Raw genomic sequence first — 13,659 nt, forward strand, 5'->3', positions numbered from 1 at the left:
ATCTGCGTTTACCGATTCATGAGCTTTCTGTTCATTGTTTTGTCTTTCATTTTCCTTTTTCAATCTCCTTTTGGTTTCTTTTTTGTTCTTGCCTTGTCCATGTTGTTTGCTGATCACCTGACTATAGCCTGTTTCATATTTTGGGGTTTGCCTGCCATTTTGGATCCTTTGCCTGTTTATAATAAACATTCTTTCTGTGCACTTCTGCACCCTCTCATGTATCTGCAATGTCAAATAGAAACACTTCGTGTAGATATGGGAGGTGGTAGCTTAGTAGTTAAGACAATGGACTTTGGATCCGAAGGACGAGGTTAAATCCCAGTTACACCAAGGCTTTAAACCCCATAACTGCTGAGAGATAAATGTATGTTGCTCAGTATAAGTCACTCTGTAAGTCGAGTATAGTAGAACATTAAGTGGTATTAACACAAACTAATAAACACAGAAGTGGGGAAGAATAAGAAAACAGTTGAACACTTGAAGGACCACATGCTTAGCTATGAACACAGAGAATGGAATTTGCGGAAGTATGTAGCAATTGACTATTGAATCATGGTTTCTAGTATCTCTCTCTCTCTCTCTCTCTCTCTCTCTCTCTCTCTCTCTCTCTATATATATATATATATGTGTTTGTATGTATATGCAAACAACTCAAAGATTCTATACTAATCACATCTGCAGAGAAGCGTAACTATGCAGAACTTAATTACCCTGATGTGATGATCTTGGATGTAGTTAGTGGTATACTTTAAATGGGCCCCAGGCCATGAATCACACACACACACACGGTCTCACTCACACACTCACTGTCTCACTCACACACTCATTTAGACTATACAGAGCATCCTCGATTAGAGCCCTCAGGGCCCTTCAAATGAAGAACAAACGTCAATAAAGATGAAAATCCTGCACTTTTAATTATCACTGTAAACCTTTTTCATCTTTATGGCTCATGCTTGGAATATGTCTATAATCTACATGCATGTGTTGATCTTATACAGCATGACATTTATTCGCTTAGCAGATAATACAATCTGGTAATATTAAATAAAGAATGACGATAAATTTAAATTAAATGAAAAAAACTTGCAACAGATCCCAAAAAGCATAAAAAAAGCAAAAACCTCCCTGTCTAACTAAAATGCACAAAAACAACACATAAAATATGAAAAACAAACAAGTCAACACAGCATTGATTTGCAGCAGATTATGAGGTTCTAATGTGTTTATAGAACAGTAAATACTGGAATGTTTTATTCCTCTTAAGCCACAGCAAACTGCCAGTTTATTAAAGAACACGACACTTTTTATCCGTTTATAGCAGCTACTGTATAAAGAATCATTTGCTACACCTGCTCCACTGTTTTCTCTGTCTTGAAATTTGAATATTAAATAAGGCAAAAAAATTTAATCATAGTTTGTCACATTCACAAGCAACTGCACAGAAGTGTAAACTCTCTTTCGTGGACACGTTAAAACATACAGCCCTATTGCTGGAACTGCAGGCTTCTGAAAACGTTGAATAGATGTTTCTTCACAAATTAAAAACGTGTAATTGCTGTTGTAGAAGAGGAATAAAACACTGTGTTTCATGTGCCGTTATAGAAAGATAATCTTTCTATTTCCATTATTATTTCTATTATTTTCCTTTTCTATCTTCATGATGCCACCACATCGTTGATTCATTTCCTATAACAGCACGACAGTGTTTTAAAACCGCGCCCTCTAGTGTTTAGTTTGTGTAACGGCAGTGAGGAATTCCAATCAGATTACAAACTATAATAGGAAAGTGAATTATTTCCATTATTATATCCTTGTATAGCAGCAAAAATACAGATGATAAAAAAAAAAAAATCGAAAAAAGACAACTAAAAGGCAACAAGGAACCGAGTTAATTGTTCTGATGGATTGCCAAATCAAAGAATGGGTTCGCTTTCATTCCAGCTCACAGCTGCATCTGTCCATCTGTAAAACACACACACACACACACACACACACACACACACACACACACACACACACACGAGATTAATTTTGGTCAATTGTGTACGCTGGAGAGAAGGGGAATGAAAGTCAGTAGGAGTAAGACAGTACATGTGTGTGAATGAGAGGGATGGCAGTGGAGTGGTGCGGTTGCAGGGAGAAGAGGTGGAGTAGGTGGAGGAATTCAGGTACCTGAGGTCAACAGTGCAAAGTAATGGAGAGTGTGTTAGATAAGTGAAGAAAATAGTGCAGGCAGGGTGAAGTGTGTGGAGAAGAGTGATAGCAGGAGTGATTTGTGATAGAAGAGTATCTGTGAGAGTGAAAGGAAAAGTTTATAGGACTGTGGGGAGACCTGAGATGTTGTATGGTTTAGAGACAGTGGCATTGAGTAAAAGACAGGAGGTGGAGCTGGAGGTAGCAGAGCTGAAGATGTTGAGGTTTTTGTTGGGCGTGACGACGATGGACAGGATTAGAAATGAGTTTATTAGAGGGACAGCGCATGTAGAACGTTTTGGAGACAAGGTGAGGGAGGCGAGATTGAGATAGTTTAGACATGTACATGAGGTATATCAGTAGAAGAATGTGGAGGATGGAGCCACCAGGAAGGAGGAAAAGAGGAAGGTAATGGAGGAGGTTTATGGATGTGGTGAGGGAAGACATGCAGGTAGTTGGGTTAAAAGAGGCAGATGTAGAGGACAGGGGGGTATGGAGATAGATGATCCACTGTGGCGACCCCTAATGGGAGAAGCCGAGAGAAGAAGAAGAAGAAGAAGAAGAAGAAGAAGTGTACGTTTCTCAGTCACTGAGTATAATTAGTGCCTAAAGCTTTTCAGAAATTGACCTGGTCCTGATGCAGAGCTCTAGCGGCGGTGTTAGATCCGAATCCATTTCCTCAGCATCCAGAGCTTTTACAGATGAGTCTGGATCTGGAAACACACACACACACACACACACACACACACACACACACACACAGCAATTTATCTCTTCAACTTTTTTTTTTTTTTTTACAGAAACTTTCTCACAGAAACACAAAGGCAGAAACTGATTCACTTTCTACAAACTTCACTTAAAACTTTTTATTGGATTTTGGTGAACCGGTTTGGGAAGTGTGTGGATTCTGCCTGTACTCACACACTGTTAATCTTATGGCTTCTTGCTGGTTGGCCAATCCGTCGTAGTAATGCAGGTCGAACTCTTTCGGGCACCTGAAGCCAGACGTCAGATCTTCACACAGCGAGAAGAGGATGCTGAAGTGACTCTCACTGCACACCATCCAGATCGGAAACTTTGGGTTTTTCAGGTACGATCCGACCTGCGACAATCCGGAATTTACACTGTAAGCTTCGGTCACGATACACTTTCAGTATGCAAAATCGCAACACATCACAGTAAATACAAGAACACAGGCAGCAACTGTATATGAAATACAGATATATTGGATTTTAAAATATACCATCTAAAAACACTGCACTGAAGCAAGTATTATATATATATATATATATATATATATATATATATATATATATATATATATATATATATATATATATATATATATTTATACATATACATATACACATACATATTATACACATATACATATATATATATATATATATATATATATATATATATATATATATATATATATATATCACAAAAACTCTGCTCTAATGGATATTAGCTGCAAACAAAATACAGTTTTATCAAAAATATATTTTTTTATTACATATACTGTATGTGTGCCACAATTAGATCTCAATGACTTCATATCAGCAAATTCTATATGAAGTAAATTCCCATTAATATTTTAGTTCACCTGTTGCATAGGGGTAAAAAAAATTAAGTAACACACAGACTATATTCCCTTAGTCATATATCACAACGATTAAGAGCACGGTATATAGCTGTGATCTACAGTGAAAGGTTGGTTTCCTTCCGATCTGAAAGAAACAGTGTTTCTGGGGAAAAAAACTTTCCGTTTGGGAAAGTGAATTTCGGAGTGGAATACTCCAGATCACTGTTGATTCTGATGATAGAGCTTAATGAACACTGGCAGGAATGGAGGTGTGGAATCAAGAAGGAAAGAACTCATTCTGTTAGAGACCCAATCTTAAAAAAACACGCACCTTTAAAAAAGCATGAAGTCTAAGGAATATCTTAAGCGCTGAAAAAAGTCAGCCAACAAAAGAAAAGGTTTTAAAGAAAAAAGCAGGTTAAGAGGGATCATTCTCTCACCGTGCATATGTTGTAATGCTCGTACAGAGACAGCAATCCGATGTCGCAGCGCTCTCTGATCCCCTTCAGCAAGGTGAAATTTCCGTTACCAGAGTCGAGCTTCATTTCATTATCAAAAACGTTTGAAACCGCACACCCACAAAGCAGCAGGTTCACCAGTTCCTGCAAAAAAAAAAAAAAAAAAAAAAAAAAAAAAAAAGAGAAATAATCTGGTAATCAATCAATCAATCAATCAAATTTTGCATTACAACCACCAAAAGGAGCACAAGGCGCTTTCCAGAAAAGCAAAAAATAGACATTAAAAATTAATTATTAGTAAAAGTAAAAAATTAATAAACAAAAAAAAAAGAAAAATTAAGAAAAATTAAAATAAAAACTAAATAAAAACACAATGTACATAAAATAGCAGTTGAATCAGGGCTACGTGTTAAAAGCTTGTCTGAATAAATAAGGTTTCAACTGCGATTTAAAAACTATTTCAAATTGGTAACAATTTGAAAGCGTAATTGAATAAAGTTTTCTGCAAATAGACATTTTTATTTCATAACTTTCACTTCATATATAAATGAAACGTATATTTCAGTTTGTTTCAAATGCTATTATAAATGAATTTTTTTTTTCTCCATACTTATTCATTAATGTAAAAAAAGAAAAGTTTCAATTTGTTTATTTATTAGCATTCTTTTATTGTTGTTGTAGAAGAGGAATAATCTGGAATGTGCTGTTATAGGAAAATAATCTTTCTATTAGTTTCTATTATTATTTCTTTCTAGAGGAAAATAAAACTTTCCAGCGTTGTATCAGTGGCTGCTTCATGACACCACATTATTGATTAATTTCCTATAACAGCATGACCGTGTTTTACATGCTGTCAGCATCGCCTTCTAGTGTTCAGTGTTTTCTGTAATGACAGTGAGGAATTCCAGAGTTGGAAAAGATTGCACGCTATAAAAGGAAAGTGAATATTATATATCACTTATATCCTTGTATAGCAGCAAAAATACAGATATTAAAAAAAAAAATTGTGAAAAATGGCAACTAAGGTAAAAGGCAAATAAGTTATCGTTTTTCCATTTATTGCCATGTTTTAATTATTTATATTATAATTCTATAATTTTTCTATTTTATATTGTTTTTTTGTAGATTGTTTATATTATTATAATTAAATAATGTGTATTTCATTTTACATAATATAGTTGTATAAATAAATGTATTTTTTTAATATATATTTATGTATAAAATAATTATTTGCTACTTTTTTGTTCACTTGGATGTAAATTTATTTATTTATTTACTTGTATAAATCGAATTATTAATTTGTTTATTCAGAAACTGAAAAATTAATTCCTAACACTTAAAATTTATATAAACTGTCATTTATTTGTAAAATACAGTTTTCTGTAAGGAGATATTTATTTGTGTATGAAAGGAGCCTCCACTGTCATCACTTTTGTGACAGAAAAAATAAATAAATAAATAAATAAAGGTTTTAGTTTTTAACTTTTGGTAAAAAAAAAATGTAATATGACTTTATTGACTGATTGTTTGATTTAATAATATTAAAGATTTTTTTTTTACACATCGTATCATAAGGGAAGAGTTCAGATTTCTGAAGATACTTTTAAGACCTTGTGACTTGTATAAAATTTTATTATTCTATATTGCATTGTTCTTTTAAATGAATCCCCTTCACTCTGTACATGTCAGTTTTTTAAAGCAGGCTTTGTGTCAGGTTTGAGTCGAGTTAAATGGCAAGTTTTACGCATATTATTCGCATCAGTTCTTTGAACACGTTGTCAGGATTCACGTACCAACCTGCGTACAGTAGCCGTGAGCACCAATCAGTGTAGAAGTTGGAACGTCCATGTCCCCTTTCACCCTGCCCACAAAAAGAGAAAGAAATGAATCCTCTGCTTTAACGCAGGAACGAACCTCTTTAGTGTTAGACTCTGTGTATGGAATAAATGGAGCGTTACATCGGAATCGTTCTGGACAGGACAGCAGAGACGATGAGCAAGATGCAGCCGAACGGACCCGACTCAAACTGGAGGAGGGATAGAAAAAAAGGAAAAAAAACTCACACACACAATGACCTGGATGAATGCTGATCTGGACGCATGATGTTGACGTTAGTCATGTGATAAACTGGAACATGTAATGATGAATACCTACCTGATGAATGTGCTGTTCAATCAGCAGCTTTAAGTCATCAAAGTTCTGAACTTCCACACAGGTGATCTGCAAAGACACAATAAAAACTAATAGAGAGCTAGAAACTGACTGAAAATGAGCATGTTCTTTATGAATAATGTAATAAAATAAACCTAGACTCGTTTTGATATGGTCTGATTATTAACTTGTTTTTTCAAAAAAAAAAAAAAAAAAAAAAAAAATTCAGTTATATTTTTAACGTATTAGTTACAAATATAGTACTTCCATGCTGTCAAAGAGAAAGAGGTGTGGCCTTTATTATACAAAAATGCTAATAATATGATTTACAGTTTATAATCTCTTCACACTGGCACACTGAAGGAGGTGTGGCCTCTGTGCCTGTCTGTATCAGAGAAGGAGGTGTGGCCTCTGTGCCTGTCTGTATCAGAGAAGGAGGTGTGGCCTCTGTGCCTGTCTTTATTAGTGAAGGAGGTGTGGCCTCTGTGCCTGTCTGTATCAGTGAAGGAGGTGTGGCCTCTGTGCCTGTCTGTATCAGTGAAGGAGGTGTGGCCTGTGTGTCTGTCAGTCTCAGTAAAGGTGGGATAAAGACCATTTTGCTGGTCAGTATTAGTTAAGTAGGTGTGGCCCGGGTGTCTGTCGATAAAAATATGTGTTTTGTACGTAAGGAAAGTATGCAAGTACGGTGTTTAGTACGTAAAAAAAACTTTGTTGTATTCAGAAGTTACTCACCATCTCCAGAATGCCATCAGATCTGTAATGGCCGATTGGGGTAAAGTGACACCTCCCTGAGTTTCTGTAAACAGAGCATCAGCAGGTGAGGACTGGTTTATTATTTAATCCCGACACTACTACATTGTTGTATTTGTTTTTGATTACATGGCAACAGTGACGTTTTTCTTGTCTGTTGCTCTCCACAGGATTTCAGCCACTGCGTCAGTCAGGCACCTCGTCCTGACGCTGCTGGACAATCTCCTAAAAAATAAAGTGGAAAGTAATAACATACTTTCGAGGTAGTCATTGGCCCTCTAATGAAGTTTGGGTTAAAAGAATTCAGTATATGTAGAAAGTTTCTGGGAAAAAAAAAAAGATTAAAGAAGGTTGACGTGACATTAGGAGGAGAGCTGATGCGTGAACTGAAGCACTTACTCAGAAAGTGCGTCACTGCTCGTTTCTTCAAACAGAAGTTTCTTGAGAACGGTGGCCTGAACGGCAGCGAGAACTCCACATGGTCCGCCCTGCGCATAGCATCACAGCCCTGTCCTATTATTATTAGTAGTAGTAGTAGTAGTGGAAGTATTATTATAAAGTCTGTAGCTCAAACAGGAACTGATCTGCATCATTCATAAAAATGTAAATGTTGAGTTCTTTATTTCAGTATTTACATCATCAAAATTATACAAAACATCTATTTACTACTGTATTCATTTATTCTTTTATTTTTTTTCCCATTTCCTACATTATTTTACCATTTGTTAGGCATTTATGATTGTAAAACAATTCCAGAACATTTCATTGCTTTGTTAATTAATGGGGAATAATATGTATTATAGCTTAGTTTTTTGGTTTGTGATTGTTATTTGTGTCCTTTTATAATTTATTCTATTCATTTTACTGCTCTATTTGCTATTATGAATTCTTTCCCAGTCATTAAACATTTCAGAACGGGTATTTGTTTATGTTTATGATATAATTATTAGATTATGTGTGTCTATTTATTCATTTGTATACTGATTTTTATTGGCGATTTTAATATTTTGAACATCTTGTTATCGTGAATGATTTTCAAAACATTATTTATTAATTAATTTATTCGTTCATTTAAAGATTTCTGAATTTTATTTAAAAAATAATCTCGCAGCCATTTTAACATTGAAATAAAAAGAATAAATATTTGGATTTGTGTTTGAGTCACAGTGCAGCGCATCAGTGAGCGTGTTAGATGTGATTATAACCTTCTTCTGCACGATGCCGTATCTAAGCGTGGGTCTGTTGGAAAAGGTAAAGTTCTGACATCTCCACTCCTCACTGAAGCAGGACATGGGGGAGCCGAAGATGATCTCCTTCAGCGCCTGAACTTACAGAAGGGAAATTATTAAGGTCAAGCAGCAGGTCACATGGTACAGGGTACAGACCCCGATTCATAAGCTGCAAGAGACTTCTTGAAACTGAGAGCTACTTCTTGGGTACCGATTAATGTGTGTGTACCACACATTAATAATACTTTAGAAAAGGCCCCCGGGCGACTCATGTGGTTCTTGCAGGCGACCAAGTTGGTAACCCCTGTACTATAGGATATAAAAACTAACATAGCTAATGATGAATATAAGTGCAGTTTCGGTTTTACAAATGAATAGTGTTTAGTATGTAAGAATAAAAATAAATCACATTGTGTTTGCTGCTGTTACAGGAAAACAACCAATAATGCACCTGTTACCTCCCAGAAGTAATTCTTATTTTCCTCTAACAGCATGTCCTGATATAATATAATTACATAATATTTATAAACAAAAAAAAAACTAAGAAACTGAAATGTTGACAAATGTACAGCCAATACAATGTGCTGAAACTAGAGACTCCTTCTTTAAATGTAAATGTGTCCTTAGGCAAAATGTCACCAGCTCACTACAAGGTTGTTTTTCATGTGGAGCATGTGAACGTCGTGTTACTATAGAAACGACAATACATCAGAACACACGCGTTATAGCCGTTCTCATCTCAAAAATTCCTTCTCTTTTGAGCAGACAAAATAGACAATATAACCCCACTGGGGTACTACCATGACACAGGCACAACTTAAATGAATGCTTCAATAACATCCTTACAGTAGCTGTTTTCTGCTCCATAGGATGTTTATTCCAATCATGATGGCGTGAGACGTTATTAATGCCGGACAGTCCAAATGAGAAGTCCTGGTCTTCAAAATCATCTGCAAAACAAATTAAGCAGGTGTTAAAATGTCATTTCAGTAATGCACATGGGTCTTTTCTAGCCACGTCAAAAAATTTGGTCAAATGTTATGACTTTGTTATGACTTTAGGAGCGTTATGAATGCCAGAAACATTTGGAATGTTGAAGGCGTCGTACCCAGAACCAATCCCGCCATGTGAAGAGCGCCCAGTTTTGGACTAGTTGATTCATTTCTGAAGAAAATAAATAAATGAATAAATTAACACGTCTAACACAAGATAATAACATTTATTGGCAATGTGAGCTGACGTACTTTACTCTGAGTCTTTCCGTTCAAGAGTGTTAGATCCTTCAGGTTTGGTGCGTGAAGCATCTGTGTTGCTGCTGCCCTTCCACTGCATTCCAGCTGAAACCTTTTCGTTCTTCTTGGAAAAAAGAGACGGAGACGCTGAGGTTTTTCTTGCAGGACGTCTCTTGGTGTTTTCCTGTTCAGCGATTTGAGTGTTTATTCACATTGTAAACACGTTAATATTGTTTAGACTACTTTTCTGTTTTGTTTGTTATGAAACTAACATGACCAAAATGATCCAGAACATTTATTCACTCTTTTTGTCAGGACTTTGGGGTCCTGTCAGGACTGACTGTTTTACTGCCTTTGTATACCGATTGTCCCTATTGTTCCCCATACATGTCATATTAACTGTGCTTATTAAAGGTAATTATCACCACCTCTATCCTATTCCCTTGGTGTTTATTTTAGTTCCCCAGTGTCTCTGTATCTTGGCTTTGACGATGTGTTGCCAACAAGGGTTGACCTTTTTTTTGTCTTTGAAAAACGATTTTTTTTAAAGGGTTTTATATTTTTGTCTCTATGGTCTTTAAACTGTATACCTTTTGTTGCCTTTTTTTCTATTTTTGCATTTTGGACTACAATAATTTTTAACTGTCTAAGTCTGTCTCTCCACTCAGGTTCACCCACTCTCCTATGTCTCATTCCATGGAAATCTGATTTATTTTCTAGTCCTGACCCTGACATGTTTATTATTTTAACTTGTTTGATGTTAATCATTAGACGTGAGAATGAAAGGATTACTTTATACAAGGTACCTGAGACGAAGCAGCAACAGGACCTGCCATGATGCCTTTCCTCATTCTGCTGCCCCTGCTTGCCTGCCTCTCCCCCACATTCACACCTCCACTCTTCTGCTCTAAACCCAGGCCTGCTGAAGGCAACATGTTGTTTAGATTTCCCTCCAGCTGTGGTGGAAATGAGGAACTAAGCTTGGACACGGTGCTCGTCTCAGAAAACCTGAAAACATTCGTAATATAAAGAACCAATATATACATAGTGTATGTTCAAATATCAAACGTGTGCCTTTTTGTTTCACCTCTTCTCATCTGCAAAGCTTTTTGCTTTCCTTACATCCTCCTCATCATAATCATCATAATAATCATCATCATCATCGTAAGCAATGCTGGGTGCAGCAGAGGCAGGCTCAGAAGGAGGTTTTGATGAGTCCTTCTCCAAGCTCTGATCTGTTTGACTCGGGTGCCTTCTGACGTCTCCACCCTTCTTCATCCGCTCTTTCGTCATGATCTCCAGCATTGTTTTCATCGGCTGTTCGTCACACTGGACATTTTAAAGCAAGAAAAAATTGAAGAAATCTATTACAGTGATTTGATGTGTTTCACATCATTCCTACTCGTTACCTTATTCTTCTTATACAGACTCTCTAGGTGGAGCACTCGGCACAGCTCCGAGCGGTTGTTTATGCTCGAGTTTGTTCGTGGAAACTCTTCATCCATGCAGGCAATAGTTTTCTTCAGACCCTAAAAAACAAGTTTTATAAGGTCCATGTTAGCACCTGGATGTGGAAGCTTCGGAAGCGTAAAAATATACCTCAGCTGGAGTGCAATCTAAAAGTGTTTTGTACCTTATGTTCTAATTTAATTAAGTAATTAAATGATTAATAAATTAATGTCCATGTCTTAATAATACATAGTAGCAGTAATTAAGAATTTAAATTAGAAGTTGACTGATAATGGATTTTACAGATAGGTATCTATGGATTGTATTTGCTAACCAATTTGATAAGCGATTAATCAACCGACAGTCTTTAAAACGATACTGATAAAAAAAAAATTATAATAACATAACACTTCAAATAGTACTAAACTGTATTACAAAAAATAACTGAATCATAAAAATATGCCAAATAAAATAAATCTGAAAATAAATATATTAATAAATAGTGTAAAAATATAAATGCATTCCATCTAAAACAAAAGTAACATACTGTAAATAAAAAGTTACAAACATTTATAAAAAAGGAACTTCAAATAAACAGCATGTGGCGTCAGTGATTCGCCTCTAGAGGCCACTCTCGTACTGTATAACGCAACCTGGAAAAACTATTATTATGGATTTTTGCTGATGGCTCCAGCAATTAACTATCGGTGCAAACTAATTGGCAAAACGGATGTATCAATCGACCTTTAAATTAAGCATTAAACAAAATAATTAAATTAATGGGATTTCAATGGGATGATTTCTCGGGCAAACAAAAAAAAATGTAAGTAAAGACACTGCAAGCAGAACCCCTGCAGGCAGAGACAGTGTAGCTACAACATACACAACTTTATTTTTTTTTATAATATAGCGTTTTATACAATACAGGGAATCCGAGAATCAGGTTCAATGTCAGCTCGATACCAACGAATATATTTGTGGGGAAAAAAAATTTCCTTTGAAACTGGAAATGTTCCTTTGGAACATTTTTTATTTACACTTCTTTATAATTCAATGCAAGCCATTTTAAAAAACAATAGCTGAAAAGCTTACTTACAGATATATATTTAACACATAAGATATTTTGCAAATAACAGTATGTGCGCCCCTGACCATTACACCCATACATCCTTGTGGAACGTCTCATTGCAGATTTCTGCTGTTATAAGTGCCACTTTTTTTAAAGCCTTTCCAGGAGATTTTAAATTGTGGCTGTGGGGATTAGCGTTTGTTCTGCCACAAGAGTTTTCCTGAGATTAGACAGTGATGTTGTAGAGGGTAAGATGTCTCCAGTTCCAAGGTGTTCTTTGGGGTCGAGGAGGTCATGACTCTGTGCAGGACATTAGAGTTCTTCCACTCAACCTTTGCTCACTTTGTGCACAGAAATATCATCATGCTCGAACAGTGTTTGGGGCTTTTTTAAAAAGAAATTGTAACACTACAGCGTACAGAGATTTTTTATACAATTGAGTGAGTAAAGATTTGCAGGTGGTAAGGGGGTGTACATGCTTTTGCAGTCATTTGGCTGGGGATGCTCTACTCATTTAAAATGGTCTATAAATAGTTTATAAATATGCTATAAATGTTAAACAGACACTGAATCCAGATGTGTTTAACTTTTATTGATTTTTGGCTTGCGCCTCTAAATGCAGTAATGGTATGATTTCTGTACACAAGATCACGTGACACTGAACCCGGAACTACCCCGGAAGTATACCCAGAAGTGGGTTTATTGATTTTATTACATTTTAATAACATTAATGCTTTGTTGAATGAATAAGTTAATTGCTGTTTTTGCTATGTGCCTAACATTGTTTATTCATTTCTTGAAAATCTTTTACCCACCTTTCTGCTCAGATATTCCCGCACCACAGCAGCCGCAACCTCCTGCACATCTTTCACCATGATGATCAGCACCAACACCGGGGAGCTAGCTTACCTTGCTAACGTAGCTAACCTAATAGCAAACCGATTAGCTCGCAAGCAAGCTAACAAACAGCACAGAGAAAAGAATAGAAGTCGGCATTACTGTTAAAACCCCTTTTTTGGATAAAAGTTTGCCCGCTAGTGAAGCTACGACTTTAGGTAGGTCTGTTGGTATCCATGGCAACCACTGTGCGCGTGTCTGCTGAAGCTCTTATATGATTGGCTGATTCAGAAATTGATTGACAGCAGCGCTAACCAATTATATGGTCTCTGAGCTGACGCAACTTTGGACGTAGCAACAACGCCATCGTGTGATTAAAACAGGTTACAGTCGCATTTACGATTAAAAACAGAGCCATTGTGTTTTTTCATATGAATATTTTAAATAATTAATAATAATAATAATAAAAGAAAGAAAGAAAAAATGACAAAATTACATAGTGCAGCAGTTAAATTAAATTAAATTGCAATTAATTTATTTGTATTTTATTAAATATGTATTTTATTATTTTTATTGAAAGAAAAAACAATATTTATAATTACGTTTTTGCATAATTACATAATCTCTTAAAACGTTTTTAATAATGCAAATTTAATAATACAAATGTATTTTTATTTTATTTAAAAGAAAGAAAAAAGTT

At 35.6% G+C, this 13,659-nt stretch overlaps 1 protein-coding gene across 1 annotated transcript; it reads right to left on the reverse strand.

Moving 5' to 3' along the window:
• Nucleotides 1-892: 892 nt before the first annotated feature.
• Nucleotides 893-13,225, reverse strand: mindy4 (MINDY lysine 48 deubiquitinase 4). Its single transcript, XM_046871969.1, has 18 exons — nucleotides 12,938-13,225; nucleotides 11,014-11,133; nucleotides 10,692-10,933; nucleotides 10,411-10,612; nucleotides 9,622-9,788; nucleotides 9,481-9,536; nucleotides 9,219-9,322; nucleotides 8,349-8,465; nucleotides 7,543-7,631; nucleotides 7,273-7,368; nucleotides 7,126-7,189; nucleotides 6,397-6,462; nucleotides 6,201-6,268; nucleotides 6,040-6,103; nucleotides 4,225-4,386; nucleotides 3,118-3,298; nucleotides 2,825-2,909; nucleotides 893-1,965 (listed from the first exon to the last, which is right to left on the reverse strand). The coding sequence occupies exons 1-18, from the start codon at nucleotides 12,995-12,997 to the stop codon at nucleotides 1,917-1,919; spliced, it is 1,992 nt and encodes a 663-aa protein (XP_046727925.1). The 5' UTR covers nucleotides 12,998-13,225; the 3' UTR covers nucleotides 893-1,916.
• Nucleotides 13,226-13,659: the final 434 nt, after the last annotated feature.

The sequence above is a fragment of the Silurus meridionalis genome, chromosome 17 (assembly GCF_014805685.1).
Source record: "Silurus meridionalis isolate SWU-2019-XX chromosome 17, ASM1480568v1, whole genome shotgun sequence".
Taxonomy (NCBI): domain Eukaryota; kingdom Metazoa; phylum Chordata; class Actinopteri; order Siluriformes; family Siluridae; genus Silurus; species Silurus meridionalis.

What these genes read in the sequence shown, in the direction of transcription:
- mindy4 (XM_046871969.1), bottom strand. Translation starts at nt 12,997, where the DNA reads ATGGTGAAAGATGTGCAGGAGGTTGCGGCTGCTGTGGTGCGGGAATAT. An exon ending in CTGTTGCTGCTTCGTCTCAG is followed by an intron (nt 9,789 to 10,410) that starts GTACCTTGTATA and finishes ATCGCTGAACAG; the next exon opens with GAAAACACCAAGAGACGTCC. An exon ending in GAGCTCTGCATCAGGACCAG is followed by an intron (nt 1,966 to 2,824) that starts GTCAATTTCTGA and finishes TGTGTTTTACAG; the next exon opens with ATGGACAGATGCAGCTGTGA.